The 22,683-nt window shown below is 44.8% G+C and overlaps 1 protein-coding gene across 2 annotated transcripts in view; it reads right to left on the bottom strand.

The window, feature by feature from the left end:
- Positions 1–1,252: 1,252 nt before the first annotated feature.
- BRM (transcription regulatory protein SNF2) overlaps positions 1,253–22,683 on the bottom strand; it is a 66,710-nt gene continuing 45,279 nt past the window's right edge. For both annotated transcript variants that reach the window (XM_087397329.1, XM_087397330.1), the window contains exons 13-14: positions 14,937–15,179; positions 1,253–2,085 (exon numbers count right to left, since the gene is read on the bottom strand). In XM_087397329.1, the coding sequence (XP_087253455.1) occupies positions 1,318–2,085; positions 14,937–15,179 (1,011 nt within the window). In that variant the 3' untranslated portion in view covers positions 1,253–1,317. The remainder of the gene's footprint in view (positions 2,086–14,936; positions 15,180–22,683) is intronic.

The raw sequence follows: 22,683 nt of genomic DNA, 5'->3' as shown, positions 1-22,683 counted from the left end.
TTAGTCAAAATCCCCAAGACACATAACTCAATGATCTTTTTCCTCCATGTGTCCACCATTTTCTTCAATAATTTAAGACGACCGATGGGGGAATTTGGCCTTGTGTACGATAGAAGATAGAGGGAACATCACAATGTAAAACTAAGAGGCCCTTACACAAACACAACAAAATCACAATATTCAACCTAACCTTGCCACATCACACAAGCCTAACATCCAATGCCAAGGCCTATGCTAAACCCAACCCCATTGCTTTGCTCAAGAAAAGGTATAAAAGAGGTAAGATTGCATAATTTCAGCAAGCCAATCTAAAGGGAGGCACCTAAACTTGCACACAATACATAATCTAAAGCCAAAGCCAAGAGATCACATCAATATTTGGAGGATAGATTTACCCCATAACACCATGGTCACATGACTTAGCTTCTTATCCAATCAAAATCCTAATGCATTCCTAGAATTGTACCTTTGTCACAACTCTGGCATGTTACTGTTATCTGCACATCAAAAAAAATTACTCAGTTATTCTAGTCTTTCCATGTCCCACATCATCAAGCCAATTGCTTCAATGCTAATGTTTCTCCCCCTCTCCCCCTGTTTCTGGAGCACATTTAAATGAATGAAAAAGGTTCAATAGGTGAACCTGCTTACATGGTGATTCGAGGAGGTTTTAGCTTTTTCTTATTCTGCAACAAGCATTGTATCACGATTAATCATAGTCAAGGTTCTGCTGAGTTCAATCACAGCAGCAAACTACTCTGTTATTTGATATCCTTGTAAGTTCAGGAACGATCCAAATAATCTATATACTGAGGATTCCTGGCTTAGTATGTAGACAACGAGGGAGACCAATGTGATTGATTCGGCAGGAAAACCTGTTTCCAAAGGAGAGAACATGCGAAAACAACTACCTTATGACTTCGTCATGCAGGCCAGCTACCAGATATCCCCAACTTTGATGCAAAAGGTTTTAAACTCGCATGTCAAAATCTCACTGGTAGAGCAGTTCCTTCTAAAACCCCCCAACAGTATTAGATAGCCACCCTGCCAGCAAAACCCCCCTAACAGAAAAAAAAACATTGACGTAGGTCATAAGTATACTCGGTTGCCAGATGACCACCCAGAGGATTGTTGGTGCTTAGAATCATTGTACAAGATCGTGTGAATTATTTCTTGGGTGAGCAGAATAACCATGTGTACCCATGTATAAGGCTACTTTGATTTTGGCCAAACCATACAAAAAGGAATGGCAGGGGCAAGTCAGCATGTGTGACTTGACCCAAAAATGAATGGATTACAGGATATAAATACAACAACTTAAAGATGGCTTGGTCTTCTTTTTCCTCCGTCTGTCCTCATTTTCTTTACTGGAGTCAACCACTGATCTGATCCTAAAGTTACAGCTCCCCTGTTCATCCCAACTTGAATCTTACCAGAGAACTTGTGTGCAGGGCCTCCCCCTGAACTAGCCCCGGATTTCAAATCTCCAGTGCCATTATTGCTTCCAGCACCTGCGCTTCTCCCAGTTTTCCCTATGCACTTTACAACTACCCTATTATCAGATTCTGTAACTACCTTGTTGCCTACGTTTTTTCCTACAACACTATTGTCATTCGCTACAGCGATACTTCTTACCTTGTTGGTCACTTTCCCTCGATCTTTCCGTTTCTTCTTGCAGAAAACTAAATCCACTGGGTGTCGCAATTCACCTGCACAAGCTTCTGCTCCCGTTCTCCCTCCTGGTTTTGTCTTCTCTCTCTCTAAGGTTTTCTGTCCAACCTTTACCTTCCCCTTTTTGTGAGTTTTTTTGCTCTCCATTTGAGCACCCTTGTCAGGTATCCTTTCTTCATTCATCTCACTAGCTTTGGTCACAGAACGAACCGTTAGTGGGGTGCCCAACTCTGCTTGTGGCTTTCCAGATCCCCCTTGGGCATTTTGTAGTTGAGGAGAAGATCCACAAGGGATTATGGGCTGGCATAGGGTAGCAAGCGTCCTAGTCTTTACACAGCTGAAATCAACATCTGGAAAATTAAGACCCATGCGTTGGAAGTATAATGCTTGCAACCTTCGTAAAGCAACTTTAACCTGCACACAAAATAATTCGGCATCAGGGTAAAATAATTTCAAGCTTCATGCATCATACCAAATTCAATTAAATCCAAAGTCTGCATCATCTTTTTAATAAGCTTTGGGAGGCAGGAAACACATGTTACCAAGGACAATTAACCGAAGTACACATGCACATACACACAAAAGAATACACAGCTCTCTCTCTCTCTCTCTCTCTCTCTCTCTCTCTCTCTCTATGTTGTGATGGTGGATGAAGCTAGTTTTGTAATACCAAGTTGGCTGTTTGACTTCTTGTTAGGATGCCCATTGAAGGCATTTGACGAGGCTTTATTTGGAAAGAGAGCAGAAATCTGAAACAGATGGTGCAAGAGCAGGCCTCCAACATCACTGCATGAATGCTGGACCATCAAGTGTTGGTAAAGAATATCCAAGCAGAATTAGAAGCATACAAGGTTGGAGGTGAGGAGTCTGATAGGGGCAATGGAATCCAAGGACACATACCAAACAAAATTGCAGACATTAAAAAGGGGCTCAGGGACACACAAGAACAAATATCCACATTGAATACAAAGAAGCAACATGAGGGGGATACAAATGAAGAAACAGATGACCAATCCAAAGCAGATAGTTTAGATAATTGGAGATGACACATCTGAAATTGAAAAACAACAGAGTGAAAGAACACAAGTCATGGATGCCAAAATGCATGGTCAACCTAGGAGAAGCTGTTGTAGATGATATAGCCCTGAGTTTACAGAGGGTTTGAGATGGCATTGGCATGTAAGATCAACTGGAATTGGTTTCTACTCAGGCTCCGAGGAGCTCCAAGTGTAGGGTGCTGGACCTTGTTTCCATTGGATTCCCTGGGGCGGATGGCGAGATATGTGGATGTTATATGGGACTACACATTTCAGCAGAGCAACAGATTACCCCAGTGTTGAGAGAGTTCTTGGCGCAAGATCCTCTACTGGAGCTTGGCAAGACTCTTACTGGCAAAGTAAGCGTTGGTGGTCAACTAGGTCCTTCTAGCGACCGACTGATATAGTACCTCTTGTTCAATGTTGATGCTTTCATAGAGGATTCATGGAGCAGCTGAGGTGCTTGTTGTGTCATTTCTAGTGGGCAGGCTCGGATGGCACACAAAATACCTGGGCCCGTTGCCTAGAAGACGGAGATCCTATCCCAGGTTGTATGGAGGAATCCCAGGTGAATGACTTTCAAGGGTTTGTGTCCCTTGACCACATGGGACCATGATTTAGCCTTCTTGGAGTACTATATCATTTTGGCTGTCATTGTATCTTCCATCCTTTTTCTCACTCCAAGACTTGCCCTTGGCTCACGCATAGCTTAAGTACTGTGTTCTCCTCTTTTTTGTGATTTAAGGGCCCTCAAATCCAATGCTAGGAGGCTGCCTTGTTTAAGGTTGTAACTTCAAGCTGAAGTGCCTTGATGCCTGAAGCGTGTGCTCCTCGAGCATCTTTTTTTAGGCCTTCTGCTCCTCCCTTTCAACCTTAAAGGCAGATAGTTTCCCCCCAATATTTCTATGGCATCCCAACCAAGCCAGCCTCCTGTGGACGGAGGATATACCCCCATTTCCTCTACTACAAAAGGAAAAGGAAGGGGGCTAGAAGACAACCCTGGTGCACTAAGCATAGGAGTGGAAGGCGTCCTCTGTGTACCCCCCATGAGAACCTGGACTGGAGAACAAAACCTGATGTTGGGGAGGTGTGTAGAAATCCATAAGCTCAAGACTGTGGCTTAGATCTTATAGACAGTGATTAGGCACCACTAGTAGAGATGTCAGTCCTGTCCCCTAGAGAGCTGCCCCAAACCGAAGATCTGCAAGGGAGTGTGGATGAGCTCCCAAAAGCACTGAAAGAACATCGAGGACAAGCTATCCTCCCTAAGGTACTTCTCCATTAGGAAAGCATTGGAGGATTCTCAAAGTTCCTCTCTATTTGTACCATAAGGCTTGGAGTGACCACAAAGGGGATGTCGTCCCTAATCTCCCCCCCCCCCCCCCCCCCCAACAAAGCTTATTGGTTGAGTCACCCCCAACAATCCAAGAATCTAGACTCTCTAAGATGGTGTCAAAGGTTGCTCTCCACTCACTTTGCGGACACATACACCTTGAATATTATTACTCAAGTATCCCCAAACCTCAAACCCATAAAACAACACGTCCTGTTATGAGCTAACATGATCAAACACCTCCGCCACCAAGGTCCATCCCATGGATGGCCCTCTTATCATCTATGCAGCTTTGCAGCTGAGAGAGATAGTATGCAAGAGTCTCCAAATGGTTATAGCAGGCGAAGGGCCATTTATCGCCATATCAATATTCACTAGAAGCCCACTTCTTGACATAGCAAGAGACCAATCAAATCATCTAGGCGGTCAATCTATGGTAGGTATACATCCATAGGAAATAAGTATTTCCCCCACAGTCAAATGCAATGAGGATGGCCTTCTACAAAGAGCATTTTCTCCATCTCAGCGAGGATGGCTTCATCCAAGCAACATTTGTATCTACATATTTATCCTTTCCATACAGTATGGATCACCATGGGCCATCTTACAAATTCATCCCATAGATTCCAAATTCTAGCAAGACATGAGATGGAAGCCAGCCACACGACTTGTAGAGATATGAGACTCTATACTCTCTGAGATGGAAGCCAGCCACACGACATTGTAGAGATATGAGACTCTTTACTCTCTCTCACACACAAAGTAAAGACAGAGGAGTGTGTCTTGATGTGATGCCCTAGACACTATGAGATCAACGGGGGATCTCCCTAGCACACGGATATGGATCTTTTCACCCCTGACACACGGATATGGACAATCATTAAGCCTAAACAACAAGAGATTACAGAGTCCTTTGCGAGAAAATAAGTGGTTGGAAGACATCGTGACAATGACCTTGACTTTCAGCCATGCCAGGTGGGCACACGCCCCATTCAAGGTACTATTATCATACCATCTCGAAGGCAAGCTAGAGCACCACCAAAACAGGGATGCCAAGAACAAATTCGGTAAATGTTCTATAGATACAACAACCCGAGGTCCTACTTGGGCCCATGCAGATTGACACATGCATGATGCAATGTTGTACCTCAATGTACTCTCACGTTGATTAAAATTCTTGGTCTCATAGACTATATTGGCCTTTTGCAGAAACTAATAAACCTCTCTCAAAAAAAATCCTGGAAAGTTATTTCCAAAGCTACACGGAAACAAATCAAATGTGGGGAAGTGTGAGCAAAATGAAGCGGGAGTGCAAAGGGAGGAGGAGGATGCAAGCTGTACAACAACACAGAATGAGAATCCACACTCGAGTAGTCATAGAGACGAAACCCTAGGATGGACCCTAACTAGGGTCAAAACACGTGTGGTGCCTATAGACACAACCACCCTAGGTCCTACTTGGACCCATGCAGATTGACACATGCATGACGCAACATGTTGTACCTCAATGTACTCTCATGTTGATTTGAATAGATGCATGCCTTGGAACATTTTCTATTTCTTCTGGATGGTGGCACACAGAGACCTGCCCATTGGCCTACGGCGGGAGGAGACACGGATAGATGGTAGATGCCATCGTTGCAGAGTCACTGATCTAAAGACCATTATGCATTGTCTTTGGGGCTGTTCGACAGCGCAAAGGATCTACTTCATTGTGGCCAATACACAGTGGATGCAGAGAGACTTCACGTGGGGATGGTTGCGTGCCTGATTGAGGAAGGCCATGCTTTCTCCATTGATCTATCATCTCCAACCTACAGGACTCATGGTTGCATGTTCTCCAGCCTCCTGAAGGCATTTGAGGCAGCTCCTCCCTCTCGCCTACACCCTCCATCTTCTCCAAAGGATAGTATATGCGAGATAGTGTCCAGCATCATTGCTTGGAACATTTGGTTGCCCGTTGCAGTTTTATGATGGGCGACCATCAAGTTCCCACTAGCAACCACCCTGCAACTCCTCCCTCTCGCCTGCACCCTCCATCTTCTCTAAAGGATAGCGTATGGGAGATAGTGTCCAGCATCACTGCTTGGAACATTTGGGTTGCCCATTGCAGTTTTATGATGGGCGACCATCAAGTTCCCACTAGGAACCACCCTGGTCGACCCTGCACGCCGTATGGGCAAGGGACTCCAAGTTCTAGAGCGCTCACCGGAACACAAGAGCATTTCTGCAAGGCTTGGCCTGCACGTATCTTCTATGCATTAACACGAGAGGTATTCACTGGTTGTATAACCCCCCATCCTAGCCGTTAGCCCTTGTTCTGGAGATTCCCTAGGCAATGATTTGTGTTTTTTGGAAACATGTTTGTTTTTCTGGCAGCCAGCTAGTTGTTTTCCTTTCCCCACTGGGAGGGGATTAAGAGAGAAGGCTTCATTATACAGCAGAAAACGATCCCAAGGAGGCTCTTGGAGACTCTCAAGGATAGCAAGCAAGCTGAGCCCTTGGCTGCCCCACAAGAAGTGGTCAAAAACAGATGCACTGCAATTTGCTTGATGCCGTAACGCTTCTCGCCAGAGGACGAAAAGCAGGTTGAGCATGCAGCTCAGGAGCTTATGATCAAGCAATCATTAGATCTGTTGTGGGTCTCGACCCCAGTAGATGCTAGGTTCTAGTTTGGGTACATGTGAGCCTCACGTTAGAAAAACACCTCTTTCAAGAAGTGCCCATCTATGGACGTAGAGTTCTTGGGAGCCCAAACTGAGCCCCTACCCAACCATTACCCAGGGCCATTTGCTCCTGCCTAACCTAGCCTATCGGGCCTACGTAATCCTATCCTTTCCCGAGCGGGCAAACCCACATAGAAGCCCTCTCTCACTATGAGATGCCATACTTCAACACCCTCTCTTAAACTCATGGTGAGCACAATAATCTGAAGAAGCAAGTTGATGAAGATGCAACCATGGACCCTCCAGCAACACGCCTATTGGATTCACCTCAGAGAGAGAACCAAATAGCCTAGATCCTCGAACCATAATACATGTCCTCGGCTGTGATTTCCCATGCCAGCCTAAACTGAGTTCCCAATGGAATACATGGATCTGTGGTACACACCACAACCTGTATCCTCCAGTGAACACATCACGTATGGGGTGTTGGGAAATACACCGGATGCTGTCACATAACAGCCATGCACTGGATGCGCCGAGTACGGTTGGGTCCCACTCCCCCGCCTCCTAGCCATGCATAGCCTCCTTCATCCCCCAACAAAAAGCAGGTGGGACTGAAGGAGGGTTTATCACCTTTCTCAATATATACCACGGACCTTGAAATCATCCCATGTTTATGGGATTAATCTTCTTATTATCCACGAGTTAGCTGTGCATAAAGGGCCTTGTGATCGACTTATCCTCCCTAGAGACTGCTCAGACACCTGCCTACCTTGGAGCTCAACTCATTTTCTTTATTCCCTAGTACCACGGCTTCACAGTGGACTGTCAAAGTGCAACGGAATATGTGAACAGAGAATGGAGAGTGGATCTGTGAAACGAAACAGCATAGAAATGTGAATGCAAAGAGATGGAAATGTTCAGTAAATATCAGAGAAATCTCCCTCTGTCACCCCTTCCCTCTCCTGCCCTCCCCTCCCCCAAACCTGGCAGCTCCAGTTGCCCCTCACCTTTAGCTTCCCCCTCCTGATCCCTCCTCACGTCCAACAATGGGAGGGGTAGGCCCACACTCACTGATCTCCCCATCACTCACCCCCATTGCAAGACAACTTCTATGAGGGAGCCGCAAGGGAGGGGGGGGGGGGGGGGGGGAGGGGGGTTGCGCGGGGGGACCTCCTCTCCCTCTGGCCTTGTCACCCCTTCCCTCTCCTGCCCTCCCCTCCCCCACACCAGGCAGCTCCAGTTGCCCCTCACCCTTAGCTCCCCCCCCCTCCTGATCCCTCCTCACGTCCAACAATGGGAGGGGTAGGCCCACACTAAATGGTCCCCCCTCTGTTTTTCCCTCCATGACTTCGTCACTCACCCCCATTGCAAGACAACTTCTCTGAGGGCAGCCAGCGAGGAGGTGCGGGTCCACATCCCTTTAGGGATTTCTCCACAACGATGAGCCAGTAGGAGACCCTAGCCTCAACAAATTATTATCCACGTATCCTAGCTGTACAAGCTGTCCCAGCAGTCATTAGTGAACTAATTGTCTTTATTAAGAAAAAGACTTTAGATGTCTCTAGAACCCCGCCCTACCTCAGGGATCAGCCCCAAGTATTGAATTATCCTTGGTTACATCTAGTTACACTCTTTGGAGATGTAACATTCTCACCCTTTAAACCAAAGGTTAACTTTTGAAATTGCTTTATTATACAATTCACCCTTCGTCTCACTTTCATTTTGAGTTAAGGAAAATATATTATATTGAACTTTGTTAATTATATCTTACATATAGAATAGGGCATCATAATGCTTCACTGCCTTATTCAATTCAAGAAAGGTGCCCAAGTGGAGAAGTTCCCACAGCTGATTTGAGAAGAGTCCACACACAGCTAAAAGGTGTCTTGAACATAGACCTGCAGCAATATATGTGAGTTGGGGAGGGAGAGAGAGCAGAGTGTGAGAGCAGGAGAGCAAGAGAGTAGGAGAGAGAGAGCTAAAAGCAATAGTTGCAATAGAAGAGTGTGATACAACTGAAGAGTGGGATAGGTTTTGTCTAAGTGACAAAACCTTATCCTTCACTAACCGTAGTTAGTGAACTAACTGTGGTTAGGGGGAAAACCCTCTACAATGAGGAAAAAGTGCCCTTAACCTACTTATTACATTACATTGGTCACTGCTAAATTATAACAATAATTCTAACACCCCCCTGCAGTGCCAATGTCATGTATAAGGAAATGATCAATCACCAAAAGGAGATAAGTTCAGGGCACTGCGAAATGCCTCAAACTTTTCACGTGGAAGTGCTTTGGTGAAAATGTCTGCAACATTGTCATGCGTTGACACATAGATCATACTGATCTCTCCTGCATGCATGCAACTTCTCTCTGACGTAGTGATAGTGAACCTCAATGTGCTTCGTGCGAGCATGAAACACAAGATTCTTTGCCACTGCAATAGCACTCTGACTATCAGTGAGAATTGGAGAAGGACCCTCCAATGAAAGATGAAGATCAGCAAACAAACGACGCAGCCAAACACATTCAACTGTCGCTGTGAAAGCTGCCCTGTACTCAGTTTCACATGAGGAGGTAGCCACTGTAGATTGTTTCTTGCTTAACCAAGAAATACAAGCTTTGCCCAAAAAGAAACAATTGCCACTTATGGACTGCCTAGTGTCATAGTCTCCAGCCCAATCTGAGTCACTATAGGCATGCATCTGCAAGTCACCCCCCCTGGGAAACATCAAGCCAAAAGACTTTGTACCTTGCAAATAACGGAAGATGCGTTTTACAGCCTGCCAATGCATAGTCTTTGGGCTGTGCATATATCTGCTCACCTGAGAAACTGCAAACTGAATATCAGGTCGTGTATTGCAGATATAAATGAGGCATCCAACAGCCTGACTATAGAGTGTGACATCAATTGATTCACCTACATCATGCATTGTAAGCTTCAGTACCGGCTCCATGGGAGTAGCTATGGGCTTACAATCCTGCATGTTGAATCTGTCCAAGAGTTTCTGCACATACTTGGATTGAGACATAACGATGCCACTTTTCTCTTGAGTGAACTGGATTCCCAAATAAAAGTGTAGCAGCCCCAAATCTAACATGTCAGATGTGGTCTGCAATTCAGCTTTAAAATCTGGAATATTATCCTCATTTGACCCTGTGAGCAGTAAGTCATCTACATAAAGAATGATGACTAAAATATCCCCCCCATCCTTCTTGATGTAGAGGGTGCTCTCAGTTGGACTATTGTGCAGTCCCTTGCTGGTCAAAAAGGCATGAATTTTGGCATACCGTGCACGTGGGGCTTGTTTCAGCCCATACAAAGCTTTATTCAGCTTGCATACTTGATGTGCATTTCCTGAAATTTCAAAGCCCGGAGGTTGTTTGACATAAACCTCTTCCAACAAGTCTCCATTAAGGAAAGCTGTTTTAATGTCCAACTGATGAATATTCCATTCAAAATTTGCAGCCATGGCTATAACTGACCGGATGGTTGTCATTCTTGATGTAGGAGCAAAAGTCTCCTCATAGTCTATGCCCTTTTTCTATGCATATCCTTTTGCAACCAGCCTTGCCTTGTACCAATCAACGAACCCATCTGGCTTTCTTTTGACTTTGAAAACCCACCGTGTACCTATGGCATGTTTACCTGGTGGCAAATCGACAACTTCCCATGTCTGATTTTTCTAAATGGATTGCAATTCATCGTGCATGGCATTCATCCAATGCACATTATCCTGTGCTTCTTCAAATGTCTCAGGCTCCTCCTCATCAAGAAGAGTACCTGCATAAGCTGATTCAACTGAAAGAGCTCTCCCTCCATGCCTTACTGCACTACGAGTTCTGCCAGGTAATGGAGCATCAATTTTACTCTCCCTGAGAGTTTGTAACAGCCAATTTGAAACTGTTTTTGCTGCATGTATATCTGCAATTTCTTGCTGAACAACCTCTTCCACTGCTTGTGGAGGTGGTAAGACATCCTGTGGCTGAATCGGAGCATGTGGAGGTATCTGGAAATTTTGATTTGCATCAGATATATCAGCAGGGGAACCCAAGGCAATGGGTAGTGGAAGAAGTAGGCATATCAAATTCAGCTTGAGTGTGAGCTGAATTTTCTGAAAATATAACATCTCTACTGACAATAATCTTGCGTGTGACAGGATTGTAGAGACGGTAGCCCTTGCTCTCTGCACTGTACCCAACAAAAATGCATTTGATTGCCTTATCAGACAACTTATGCCGAAACTCAACGGGCACATGAGCATATGCAAGGCATCCAAAAACACGAAAATGATCCACATAAGACTTTCTCCCTTGCCAAACTTCATAGGGAGTCTTGGTCTTCAAAGCTTTTGTGGGAGCTCGATTCAAAACATAATTGGCACACATGAGACCTTCAAGCCAAAATTTGTGAGGCAATCTTTTGCTTTTTAGCATGCATCTATCCATCTCCATAAGAGTACGGTTTTTCCTCTCAGCTTTGCCATTTTGCTGAGGGGTTAGCCTCACTGTAAGCTGATGTGCAATGCCCTTGTCTTTTAAAAATGCATCAAAATCTGCAGACAAATACTCCCCTCCTCTATCTGTGCGTACTGTATGTATCTTGAGTCCTGATTCATTCTCAACCATGGCTGCAAAGTGTTTGAAAACCATAAACACTTCTGATTTGCGTTTCAGCCCATAAACCCAAGTGTAGTTGGAGTAGTCATCTATAAAAGTGACAAAGTAAAGATGACCACCTAATGATGAAGTCCTCATGGGACCACAGACATCACTATGAATAAGCTGTAATTTTCAAACAGCTTTTACTGATCCATCCTTCTTGAAGGGAAATCTGTGCATTTTACCAAGAATGCACCCCTCACAGGCATGTGGAGGAGGTGTTTCAAGAGTCGGCAATGCATCAACCATAGCATGTTTTTGAAGTGTTATCAAGCTGCCATAATGCATGTCTATATTTGGCATGCCATAACTCCGCATTCTGCATAGCAGCAGTAGGAGTGGAAACTGCAAGAGCATGTGCTGGTCTTTTCTCATACATGTCAAGCTGAAAAAGACCACGTAACAAAGTGCCAGACAATCTCAAGGCATAGTCATTCTCTCTGTCATGGACTGCACACTTGTCACCTTCAAAAATGACCTGAAATCCAGCTCTGTTAAGAGTGGACACTGAAAGTAGATTTTTTGTGATACCAAGCACATACAAGACATCAGAAATTTTGAATGTTGAGCCATCAATGGCTATAAGTTCAACTTCTCTTGTACCACGAACTGAATAGGAGGACTTGTTGGCACATGTGACCTTTTTACCAACGGGAGGTGGATGCAGAGATGTGAAAAGACACTTCCTGGAAGTCATATGCTTTGAGGCACCGCTATCAAAATACCATGTATTTTGTGTCTCATTGACGCTGAAAGCTGATGCATCCTTGGAAGAATCATAACTGCATGTCAGAAAAGCATAAGAGTCATCATTACAAGTGGTTGTAGTATCCGGAGCAGCCAACTGAGAGTTTGAAATGCAAGACAAGAAGGCATAGTCGTGCTCCACAAAGTTGGCTGTAGCTTGCTCATTGTCAGATGCATGAGGAGCTGAATCTGAAACGGCCATACCGAAGCTGTTTTTCTTTTCTTTTGCAAGCCTCTTCTTACATTCTCCAATGTAGTGACCTGGCTTTTTGCAGTAATGACATATACCCTTCTTCTTGGGCTTACCTGCATCACCCTTAGCCTTTTGAGAAGGCTGTCCTGAACCACTGGAAGGCTGATTTGCTGATGTCTTTGTTTGTCCCTTTGTTTTAGGCTTGAATTTTAAAAGCATGGCATGTTCACCTGCTCGTAAGCCATGTTTTTCCCAGTCTGCTCTTCCTGCAACAGAAGTCCTATCAACTCGTGAAAATTGAGAGGATTTGCATCCCCGAGGTATGAAAGCTGAGATAAGACTCAAGAAGAGAATTCACAGTAGTGGTAATCATCTCTGAATCAGGAATGATCTCATCAATATTCAGCAATTGCTCTCGTAAATCCTGTAGCTTTGTTAGGTGCACTGACATGGAGTCACCCTCTTCCATATGTGTATGAGACAATTCTCTTTTCAAAAAAGACACCCTGGCATCATTCCGAGCTGCATACATGCTCTCCAAAATATCCCATGCTGCCTTTGAGGTCTTACACGACCGGATATGCGGAATGATGAATCTTTTCACTGAAAGAGAGATACACGACAAATCTAAAGCATCACGTGAATCCCATCTCTTTTGCTCTGGAGTGGTAGGTATAGCTGCACCAATAACTTGTCCTGCAGCTGTACCCTGTGCACGACCTCTGCCTGCTCCTTGCTGGGGAGGGGTATTAGGTGCCACATTTGCTGGCCGGATCTCATCCCCATTTACATAGTCCCACAAATTACCGGAAATCAGAATGTTGTGTACCATAAAACTCCAGAGGGAGTAGTTGGTACCATCCAGCTTATCCTCTTGTGAGAGACCGCTGAACTGGAAATCATTCTAATTTTGCTAGGCCATGTCTGAGAAAGAAAATACAACAAATGCAAATCTGAATTCCCTTGCTGGGAATGGAGTGCACAATTCCCAAAAAAACACAGCCAAACACTAGCTGAAAATGCAACTCAAAACTCTGTAATGTCTCTGTCAAAAATCTGCCAGAGCATCCAATCTCTCCCAAAACCTGCCAAAACTGCTCAAAACACTTACAGAAAGGCAGTGTGAACTGAAACCTGCAACCAGAAAGGCTTGAAATTGCAACCAGAAAGGGGCAAATGGTCTAAAAGCCCCAAATGTTGCACAAATTGCTCTCTGCCTGCAAAATCCCCAAATTTCACTGCAAAATTGCAGTGTAATTGCAAAAGCCCCAATTTTCTGCAAGAAATTAGCCAAACAATGGCTCTCTCCGCAAATGCCTATCACGAAACACCTTCCAGAGTCCACCTGCAAAGGAAAAATCTGCAGAAAGTACAGCCTCTTCAGATTGTACGGAACTGTCAGTATGAAATCCGTACAATGTACGGACTGTACGAATTTTTGTGCGATCTGTACGGATGTACGGATCTATACGGAACAGTCAATGCAGATCTGTACGACAAGCTATACGGCAGATGTACGACGACGAAGGTACGACTGTACGACAAAGTCCGTACGAGTACTGACGATGAGCTGTACGAGCTGACGCGACAGTACGGTTGTACAGTTGACGGGCTGTACGGCGATGTACGGACGGATCTGACGGCAGGAGCTGTACGGCGGTGCATAAAGTACAGTCCGTACAGATTGTACGGAGGACTGTACGGACAAGCAGCGATCTGTTGTTCTTGGAGCAGGGAGCTTGCGAGCAAGAAAGCAGGAAGCAGGGTCAACCTGCTCTGATACCAAATGTGAGTTGGAGAGGGAAAGAGAGCAGAGTGTGACAGCAGGAGAGCAAGAGAGTAGGAGAGTAAGAGCTAAAAGCAATAGTTGCAATAGAAGAGTGTGATACAACTAAAGAGTGGGATAGGTTTTGTCTAAGTGACAAAACCTTATCCTTCACTAACCGTAGTTAGTAAACTAGCTGTGGTTAGGGGGAAAAACCTCTAAAATGAGGGAAAAGTGCCCCTAACCTACTTATTACATTACATTGGTCACTGCTAAATTATAACAATAATTCTAACAATATAGAGGAAGCTTCTCAACCTATGGAGTAACACTACCATGATGCCAGCCAGGGGCACTTATACATGTGGAGCAGAGTAAGCTCCATCCTTTGGAAAAGCCCTGGATCAGAATAAGAGCAAGAACAGATCAAGCTTCATCGATAGTCACTGTAAAAGTTGGAGGTGATCCACATGCAGTTTGTGGAGCAGGTCATTACGAAACAGGAGAGGAGGTAGGGCCCGCTGTTGCAACCCAATTAAGTGTTGGGTATAATTTGTCTATCTCTGCTTTCATATTTTCAACTCCTGTAAAGCTCATGCATGTTTTATGTATTCACATAGTCAAACGAGTATGCATGGGCTAGTTCGTTATTAGTATACAACTTTGAAGGAAACAATGTATGCACAGATGCAGACCCTATTTCAATAGTCAAACAATACAAGAATTAGCAATTTCTAATTTCCATTAATCAATAACACAAAATCGCTCTAATGTTCTAAAGAGCACCATCAATAAGCCAAACCCATTATTAGTTTCAAGTATTATTCAGGGATAAGATGAGCACAGGTAGTGTGTAAAGTCACCTCAGATGAGTTGTAGAACCGAACAGCATTATCGAGCATCAGCTGAACATCAGCAGCAAAGTCAACCACACTTCCGTACTCAAACCTGTCAAGATGCTGTTCAATTGTCCGTGCATCAATCGGATTAGCAATAGCTTTATAGTATCCAGGTGCATCAGTACGCTTAGGAAGCTCAAAGATTGCAGCAATTTGACGTCCGTCCTTGTCAACAGCACCCTTAAGCTTCTGCAGCACAGCTTTGCACTGCAAAACATAACGTCACTAACAAGCTTGGGTGAAAGTGTATGATGGATGCAGGCATACATTAAAGCACATAGTTCTATATTCTTGTAGGCATAAACAAATCCAAAAAGCTACATTGGCAAGAATCCACATTATGGTAAAGAGTACTTCTAATTGCACCAGACACAGGTCAAACACAAAAATTAGAAGGGTTGCTGTGGCAAGGATCCAATATTCAAAAACAAAGTTCCTCTACATCTGGGAATTACACAAAAAGCGGTTATGTATGTTTTATGTGCAACCTAGTTGAGGAGTAATCAGTGGAGTGCAGAAAGCTGATTCATTAACATGGGCAGGCATAGGACAATACTACTGTGGTAGAAGCAATAATCTAGATTATCTTGAATCAAAGCAGGTTGCAGGTTGCAGGTTTCAACCTAGACAGTAAGCAGCTATGGGGTGAAATTACAACAACATATCCATTGTTTTATACAACTTCAAATTGGGATCATACATGGAGATTTGATATATATGGATAAGCTCACCAACTCCTTGTACTTCATGTTCGATGCATTCAAAGTTTTAATTAGTGATGTCTTCAAAATATTGCTATGGTATATAGTTTAAGTGCTGTGATGTTGTAAGTCTAATTACTTGCACCTTTTCAATGTTGATGTGCTTATCAATTAAATTTGAAGTTTGTGTCTTCATATTGCATCTTTAGCACACTACAACATGTTTAGAAAATCAATACCCAACATTAGGGGTCTCAATTTAATAAAGATTGTATGGTTTAGCCTTAAAACTTCAAGCATATATCTAGATAAATCCAGGAACATGCCCAAACTCATCCTCTAAAAACACAACACAGTGTGCAATTTTTATCTCATTATTGTCACTCATAAAGTTGAAAACCATAGAACTTCATCATGCATGACAGGGACTAGCTACTACAACATCCACACTCACATTATCAGCGCCCAGCAATGGGTGTAGACCATAGAATCGACATATGCTCTCACACATACCAATCCACACACCCACACATACTTGAGCATCCATTTATACAAAGGTCTTTGTATCGGCACTGAGGAGCTGAAGGACAGACTCAGCCGTGACAAAGGCTAGCACTAAAGGAGAAGCCAAATCAAAAAGTAGTCAAAATTCTCTTCATTCAAGCTACAACTGCTTGCGAAGGCTCTCTCTCCCAAACAAGCATCCAAACAAAAAAATTGTTTAGACAATCTAGCTGATAGGGCAACGCACCACTTAAGATAGAAAGAATATCAGCAAGCCGCAACATGGACAAAAATGTCACAAAGTGAAAGTTGCATGTCCAATAAGACGACGTGAACATATATCTAGATGAGTCTAGGAATATGCCCAAACTCATCCTCTAAAAACGCAACACATTGCAGTTTCAATCTCACAAGTCACCCACAAAGTTGAAAACCATAAACTCCATCACGCATAGCAGGGACTAGCTATTGCGGCATCCCCACTAACGTCGTCAACGCCCAACAGTGGGTTTAGAACATGGTATAAATACATGCTCTCACACATACAAATCCACACACCCACACAAAGAATCAAACAAACACTTCCTAGAAGTGATATGTTTGGTGGCACCACTATCAATGTCACGGGAACGTGAATGTATGAACCATGACTAACTTTGGCTTAGGGGACTAGCCCAAGGGAAGCGACACTTCCCAGAAGTCCCTAGGTGCACAATTTTCATTGGTTAGAAGGGTTAGGATTTAAGTGTGAGGGGCAAACAATGTTCCATTGGTTTTGTAAGGTTAGAGCCTCTCTAAGCTGCCATTTCCTCCTACTAGCCTCCGCACTGGATCTACTGACCGTGGTGTTCTAGACTGGATTGGAGTTCCTTGGAGCCGATCTGGAGCTGGATTGAAATCGTTTGAAGCTGGTTTGAGTTCTCTTGTCACTATCCCTTTCACGTTGATTGCATTTGGTGATTTTGGAGGCTTGTTATTGCTGTTGGAAGCCCCTCTTGGACATTCAGGCAGTGATTGGGCACCCAGTCACAGAGGGTGTAATCAAAGGGACAGTGTGTCGATTTTCTTCCTATATCTTGGTCACTTGTTCAGTCTGAGATCTGTGTTGAAGCTTGGTCACCCTGAGAGGCTGGTCAGTGGGTTGTGGGATCGCCAACCCTGGTTGAGCAAGTTGGATGCTTTGTGGAATGCTTGGACACCTTTACAGTTGGTCATGGACAATGGTGAATGCCTTATCCTTGCCTTGGCACTTGGGTACTAGTGTGTGCACTAGGATGGAATGCAGGTTGTAGCCAAAGTTTGGCTTGGACAGTGGAATTGCCCGTGGGACAGAGCACAAGGGTGAGCCCTTGTTGTATGTACCAATAGAAATAAATAAATACCAGAAGGGGCGCCAAGTGTTTGGGGCCAGTGTGGTGTCTTGTACTTGGTTTTCATTGAACAGGGGCACTCTAGCCTCCATCCAATTATTTCTCAAATTGTTTCCAAGTGGTATTGTTTAAAGTTAAGTGGTTGGAAATTATGCAATGTGGCTGTGAGTAATGAATATGCAATGCAAGTTATGGTCTACTGCCCTTTCGAAAAACTAAAGGCCGGCTACAATCAAAAATACCAATTATTCAATGTCTCTTTGACATTGAAGGTGCATGCATCCTTAGAAGGGTCATAACTGCAAGTCAAAAAAGCATAAGAGTCGTCGTCAGGATGTGGTTATAGTATCCAAAGTCAAAAAGGCATAGTCTTCTTCCACTAAGTTGGCTGATGCATCACCACCATCATGTGCATGAGGAGCTAAATCTGTGACAATCATGCTTGAATCCTTTTTCTTTTCCTTGGCAATTCTTTCTTGCATTCCTTGCAATAATGACAAACGTCCTTTCTCCCGACTTCTCTGTATCACTCTTAGCCTTGTGAGAAGGCTGTCCAAAATCAGCTTTATGCTGATGTGTAGGCTCATTTGCATGCTACTTATGCTGCCCCTTCCCTTTGAGCTTGAATTTCAAAAGCATGGCGGCATGCTCACCAGCCCATGAAGCCATGTTCTTCCTGGTTTGCTCTTCCTGCAACAGAAGTCCTATCAGCTTGTGAAAAGTGAGAGGGTTGCCACCCCTCCCAATGACAAATTCAGGAGGTGTGAAATCCGAGATACGACTCACGAAGAGAATTCAAAGTAGTGGTTATCATCTCTGAATCAGGAATAATCTCATCTATATTCAACAATTGCTCTCTCAAGTCCTGAAGCTTATCCTCCGGTGTGAGGACGCCAAACACTTCATTGGGATTGTTCGGAGCCATAACTACCAAAGAAAACAAAATGTAGCAAATGTTACAAGAAATATCCCTTCTTGGGATTTATAGGTGCACAACACAAATCCCTTCCAGGATATAGATGCAAGCTTCCCACTGCTCAAAAAATCAGCCAATCAAAGGCTCAAAATGCAAGAGCCCAAAAGTATAAGCCCAACAGAAATTCTGCCAAATTTGCCTACCAAACAACTGCAAAGTGTCCAAAAGCTCCAAATCTTGCAAAATTGGTATCCAAGACCAAAAGCCCAATTTGCAGGGTGAAATTGGATTGAAATCGAGGCAAATGCAGGAAAAGCCCCAAATTTTTCAAAATGCCCAATGCTCAAATCTGCCTTCAAAAATTGCTTGAATCTAGGCCAGACACTGGCTGAATCCCAAATGCTCATGCTTGCTTCAAAACCTACAAAATGAACCAACTAGTAGAGCTTGCAAAAAGACCCGCAGATAGAACCTGTACGAAACTGCTGACACAAATGCACAAAACACCTGACACAATGTACATAATGTATGACGCAGGTGTACGAAATGTATGATGCAGGTGTATGGGACCGCTAGCACAAGTGTACGGAAGCCGAAAACGGGAGTACGGATGCAGGTACCACGACTATACAGTAGAGTACCGTACAATGTACGATAGCTATTGACGGAAATGTACGACTGGAGCTGCTGACAGACCTGTACGACTAGAGCTGCAAGTACGTACATCTAGTAATAGTTGTACGACGCTAGAGTTGTAGGGCGTTGGAGCTGCAGTGTACCTGTTGCACATAAGTTCGACGTACGAGTAGTACGACCTAATAGCAGTTCGGATAGACAGGTACGGAAGCAACCGTACAATGGTGCAATGGGCTAGCTGTACAGAAGAGCGAACTGCCTGTACGGAAGAGGAGCAAGCTGGCTCTGATACCAAATGTGAGAGAAAAGGAAAGCAAGAGCACACCACACTGTATTGAAAAAGATAAGAAACAACATACAAGACGAAGGTTTTGTCTAAGTGACAAAACCTTATCCTAACTACTAACTGTAGTTAGGGGTCCTAACTGTGGTTAGGGAAAAAAGTGCCTCTAACCCACTTATTGGTCATACATTGGTCACTACCACGAATTATGGTGATAATTCCAAAACCCCCATGGTCCAAATACCACAAGGCACACACATTAAGTCGACTCCCCACAAAGGTAACCCAACCAACAGGGTTCAAGCGCCACCAACAATCAATTCGAACCCACCACACAAGTTAACCCGTCAGAGGATTCAAAGGCTGCCATAAACTATGACCAGCTACTACTGAAAATCCGGACAAGAACTGCAATTAGAGCACCCGCAAGCTGCCACCCCCCGCGGTTACACAATGTGACACGACCCCGTAGGATCTAACCCTATCACTAACCTAGAATCTCATCCTCAATACAACCAGAATCATAGCGCAGGTGCCTCGATCCTCCCAGGCGTCCCATACCACCTGAGCCCGTCCAGAGGACCTTCAATACACCACCTATGATCCGCCATGTAGATGGCCAGAGTCCCGGCCTAGGTCCAAGTCCCTTCCATCAGTTGAGGAGCGTTCAACTGATCTACACAATAGCACTGGCCCTCCCTCTATATAGAAGGAACCCCGCTATAGATAACACAATGCTATGAATAGCTCCCTCCATATAAAGTGAGCACTATATATGAATCAATCTCTATATATAGCAAACTCGACTAAAAATAGCCATCCAGTCCTATGCTATCCCATAACCCACGTTAACCTACTATCCAACCCTAGGTACACCATGCACATGACACAATGCCTACCCAGTACATTCCGTAAGCTACTCGTCACCTCCGCACACAACAGTCACAAACAGTCCAGAGCATCTGCAAGGGGGTCAACACTTCCCATGTGCACGTGCAATTGCTTTCAATGCTAGGTCCAGCAACCGCTGCGCCATCACGAAGTTGCAATATTTCACACAAGTAAACCGCGGTGCACATACGCCTAGCCACAAAGAGCCTCCTTCAGCCCCCAACAAAAAGCTGACGGGACTAAAGGAGGGTTTATGACCGTTCTCAATATATACCAAGAACCTTCAAAACATCCCATGCTTATCGGATTAATCTTCTTAGTATCCACATGTCAGATGTGCATCAAGGGCCTTTTTAGCCCCCCTTTTTTATTTTCATCAACTACATATTTTCCTTAGCACCACGAGGGAGTTTTGGGCCACACCAAGGCCCCTTAAAGCCTTTATTTCCAACATGGGGAACCTCGAACAACGAACTCCGACACACCCCCTGTCCATAGTCTCTATTTCCTGCAAAGTGACAGCACGCACCGTAGATCCCTGGCACAAAGGTCCTCTAGCTTAAACGAGACCTCAGAGGCACTCTCCAAGGTCTGGACAGCCGGAGAAACCTCCTTTGTAATTGTCCTGACCAAGGATGAATGTGCCTTTGAGTCCCGATCCTCCCAATCCTTGAAGTCATCCTAAAACTCTTCCTCCCCGGTAGCATCCCATTGAATAGAACTCTTGGGACGCTCAAGCTTCCGCTCATAGCCCTCAATAAGCTCCCACAAACCCTTATGGATGAACCACATTTTCATGTTGAGTTTCCAATGGGCATAATTAGTGCTGTCAAGCTTGTCCTCCTTACTCGTACACGGGGGTCCCATGAAGCTATTCCAAAATGCACACCTTGCAGCGGATCCTGGCAAGAAACAGCATACTGGGTGGAAAAGAAGAGAGATCGGGTTTTGGTAAAGAGAAGGCGCGCACCCAGGCTGCCTTCTCCGACAGCCGCCCCTAGTACTGCTCCGAAATGCTGCCTCAGGTCGCTGTGGGCAAACAGTCCGGAACTGTTGCCACAAAGTGCCACGGAAATGCTGCTCAGTAGCACCAATCCGCTCAGCCTAAAATTGCCATGTGCAGGGCTGTCAACGCCATGGAATGCTGCATCAAACAGGCTCCCCAGAGTCGCCTTGCTGATGTAGTGAGCACCGACTTACTGCTGTCCACGCCTCATGCAGCCGAACAGTAGCTAGGTATTGCTGTGGCAGATTGTATAAGCCAGGCTGCGTTAGCCTTTGTCAGCCCTGCTGAATGGCCTGAGAATTACCAGACGTATGGCTGACCTTGAGATCTGTCCCTGCCGAAGGACTACCTCAACACAACGGGTTCTTGCTGCTCTTGCTGCCTCTAACAGCCGCAAACAGATCAAGCTGCCTGTAGGACATGTAGCCGACTTTAAGTGCTGTGTCCTGTGTGCGCAAACTGCACCTTAGATCGTCCTCTGTTTGCAGCAGAAAAACTCGCAGCAGCAATGAATGAACAGCTCCCTCGAGGTGTCCTCTCCGTTGCAATGCCCTCATCATCACCGATGGTAAATGATACCATTTTGAGAGTGGTGCACGTGCAGAATCGTAAAAAAGAGAGAGAGAAAGATAGACACACATAGAGGCAATAGCAATGGATATATCCAGGGTACAATCTGCAGCCAAGGGGGCTGGACAAGGTGAGAGAATGCTCCAAGGCATGCCTTCTGGTCCGAGATACGGAATGAAGAACAGAGGTGGCTTTCCTAGCCCCAGCCAGCCTGGTAGACTGGCCAGATAAACCGACCAGGTAGTCAGCCCTCACCTGACCCATGGATCGGCTGACCCGACCCAAGGGTTGGGTTGGGTTCACCCAACCAGTTGGGGAGCCCAAACTGGGCCCCTATCCAGCCTCCTTTGATATGTGATGTTCCCTCCATCGTCGTAGTGTACCCTTGCACCAAGGTCATTTTTTGTCAGTACTTAGTATATTGCAAGGGTCCTCCTATCCCCTATACCAGCCCATGATGGCTTGTACTTGGATAGATGCTGCATGTAAATTTACTTTGTGTCATAGGGCTCTAAGGCCTTTCAAAGACGGTATTTCTTTCTCCATAAGTCAGAAGTGCCTCTTCAGTGCCTGATTGGTGCCTGATTGGGCTGTATATATTCAAATTTTCATTGTCTCTTCTATATCTCTCTCTTGTGTGAACTGTTCTTGGTTAAAGATTGCTAACATTGATGTGCAGGAAGACATCTCTCACACAGAAAAGGAGGGAAAGAAGGGTGGGGAAGGCTAGCCTGCAGAAAACAGCATGCACAGAATGTTAAAATGGGAGCAAGAAGAAAGCAAGAGAGCAGAAAGCAAAACGTCAAAGCTGGAATAGATAAGATGTAGGAAGAT

This window comes from Dipteris shenzhenensis, chromosome 26 (assembly GCF_047967505.1).
Source record: "Dipteris shenzhenensis isolate YYH24624 ecotype China chromosome 26, Dip_SZ_1.0, whole genome shotgun sequence".
NCBI lineage: Eukaryota > Viridiplantae > Streptophyta > Polypodiopsida > Gleicheniales > Dipteridaceae > Dipteris > Dipteris shenzhenensis.
This window is presented reverse-complemented; position numbering and strand designations above follow the sequence as displayed.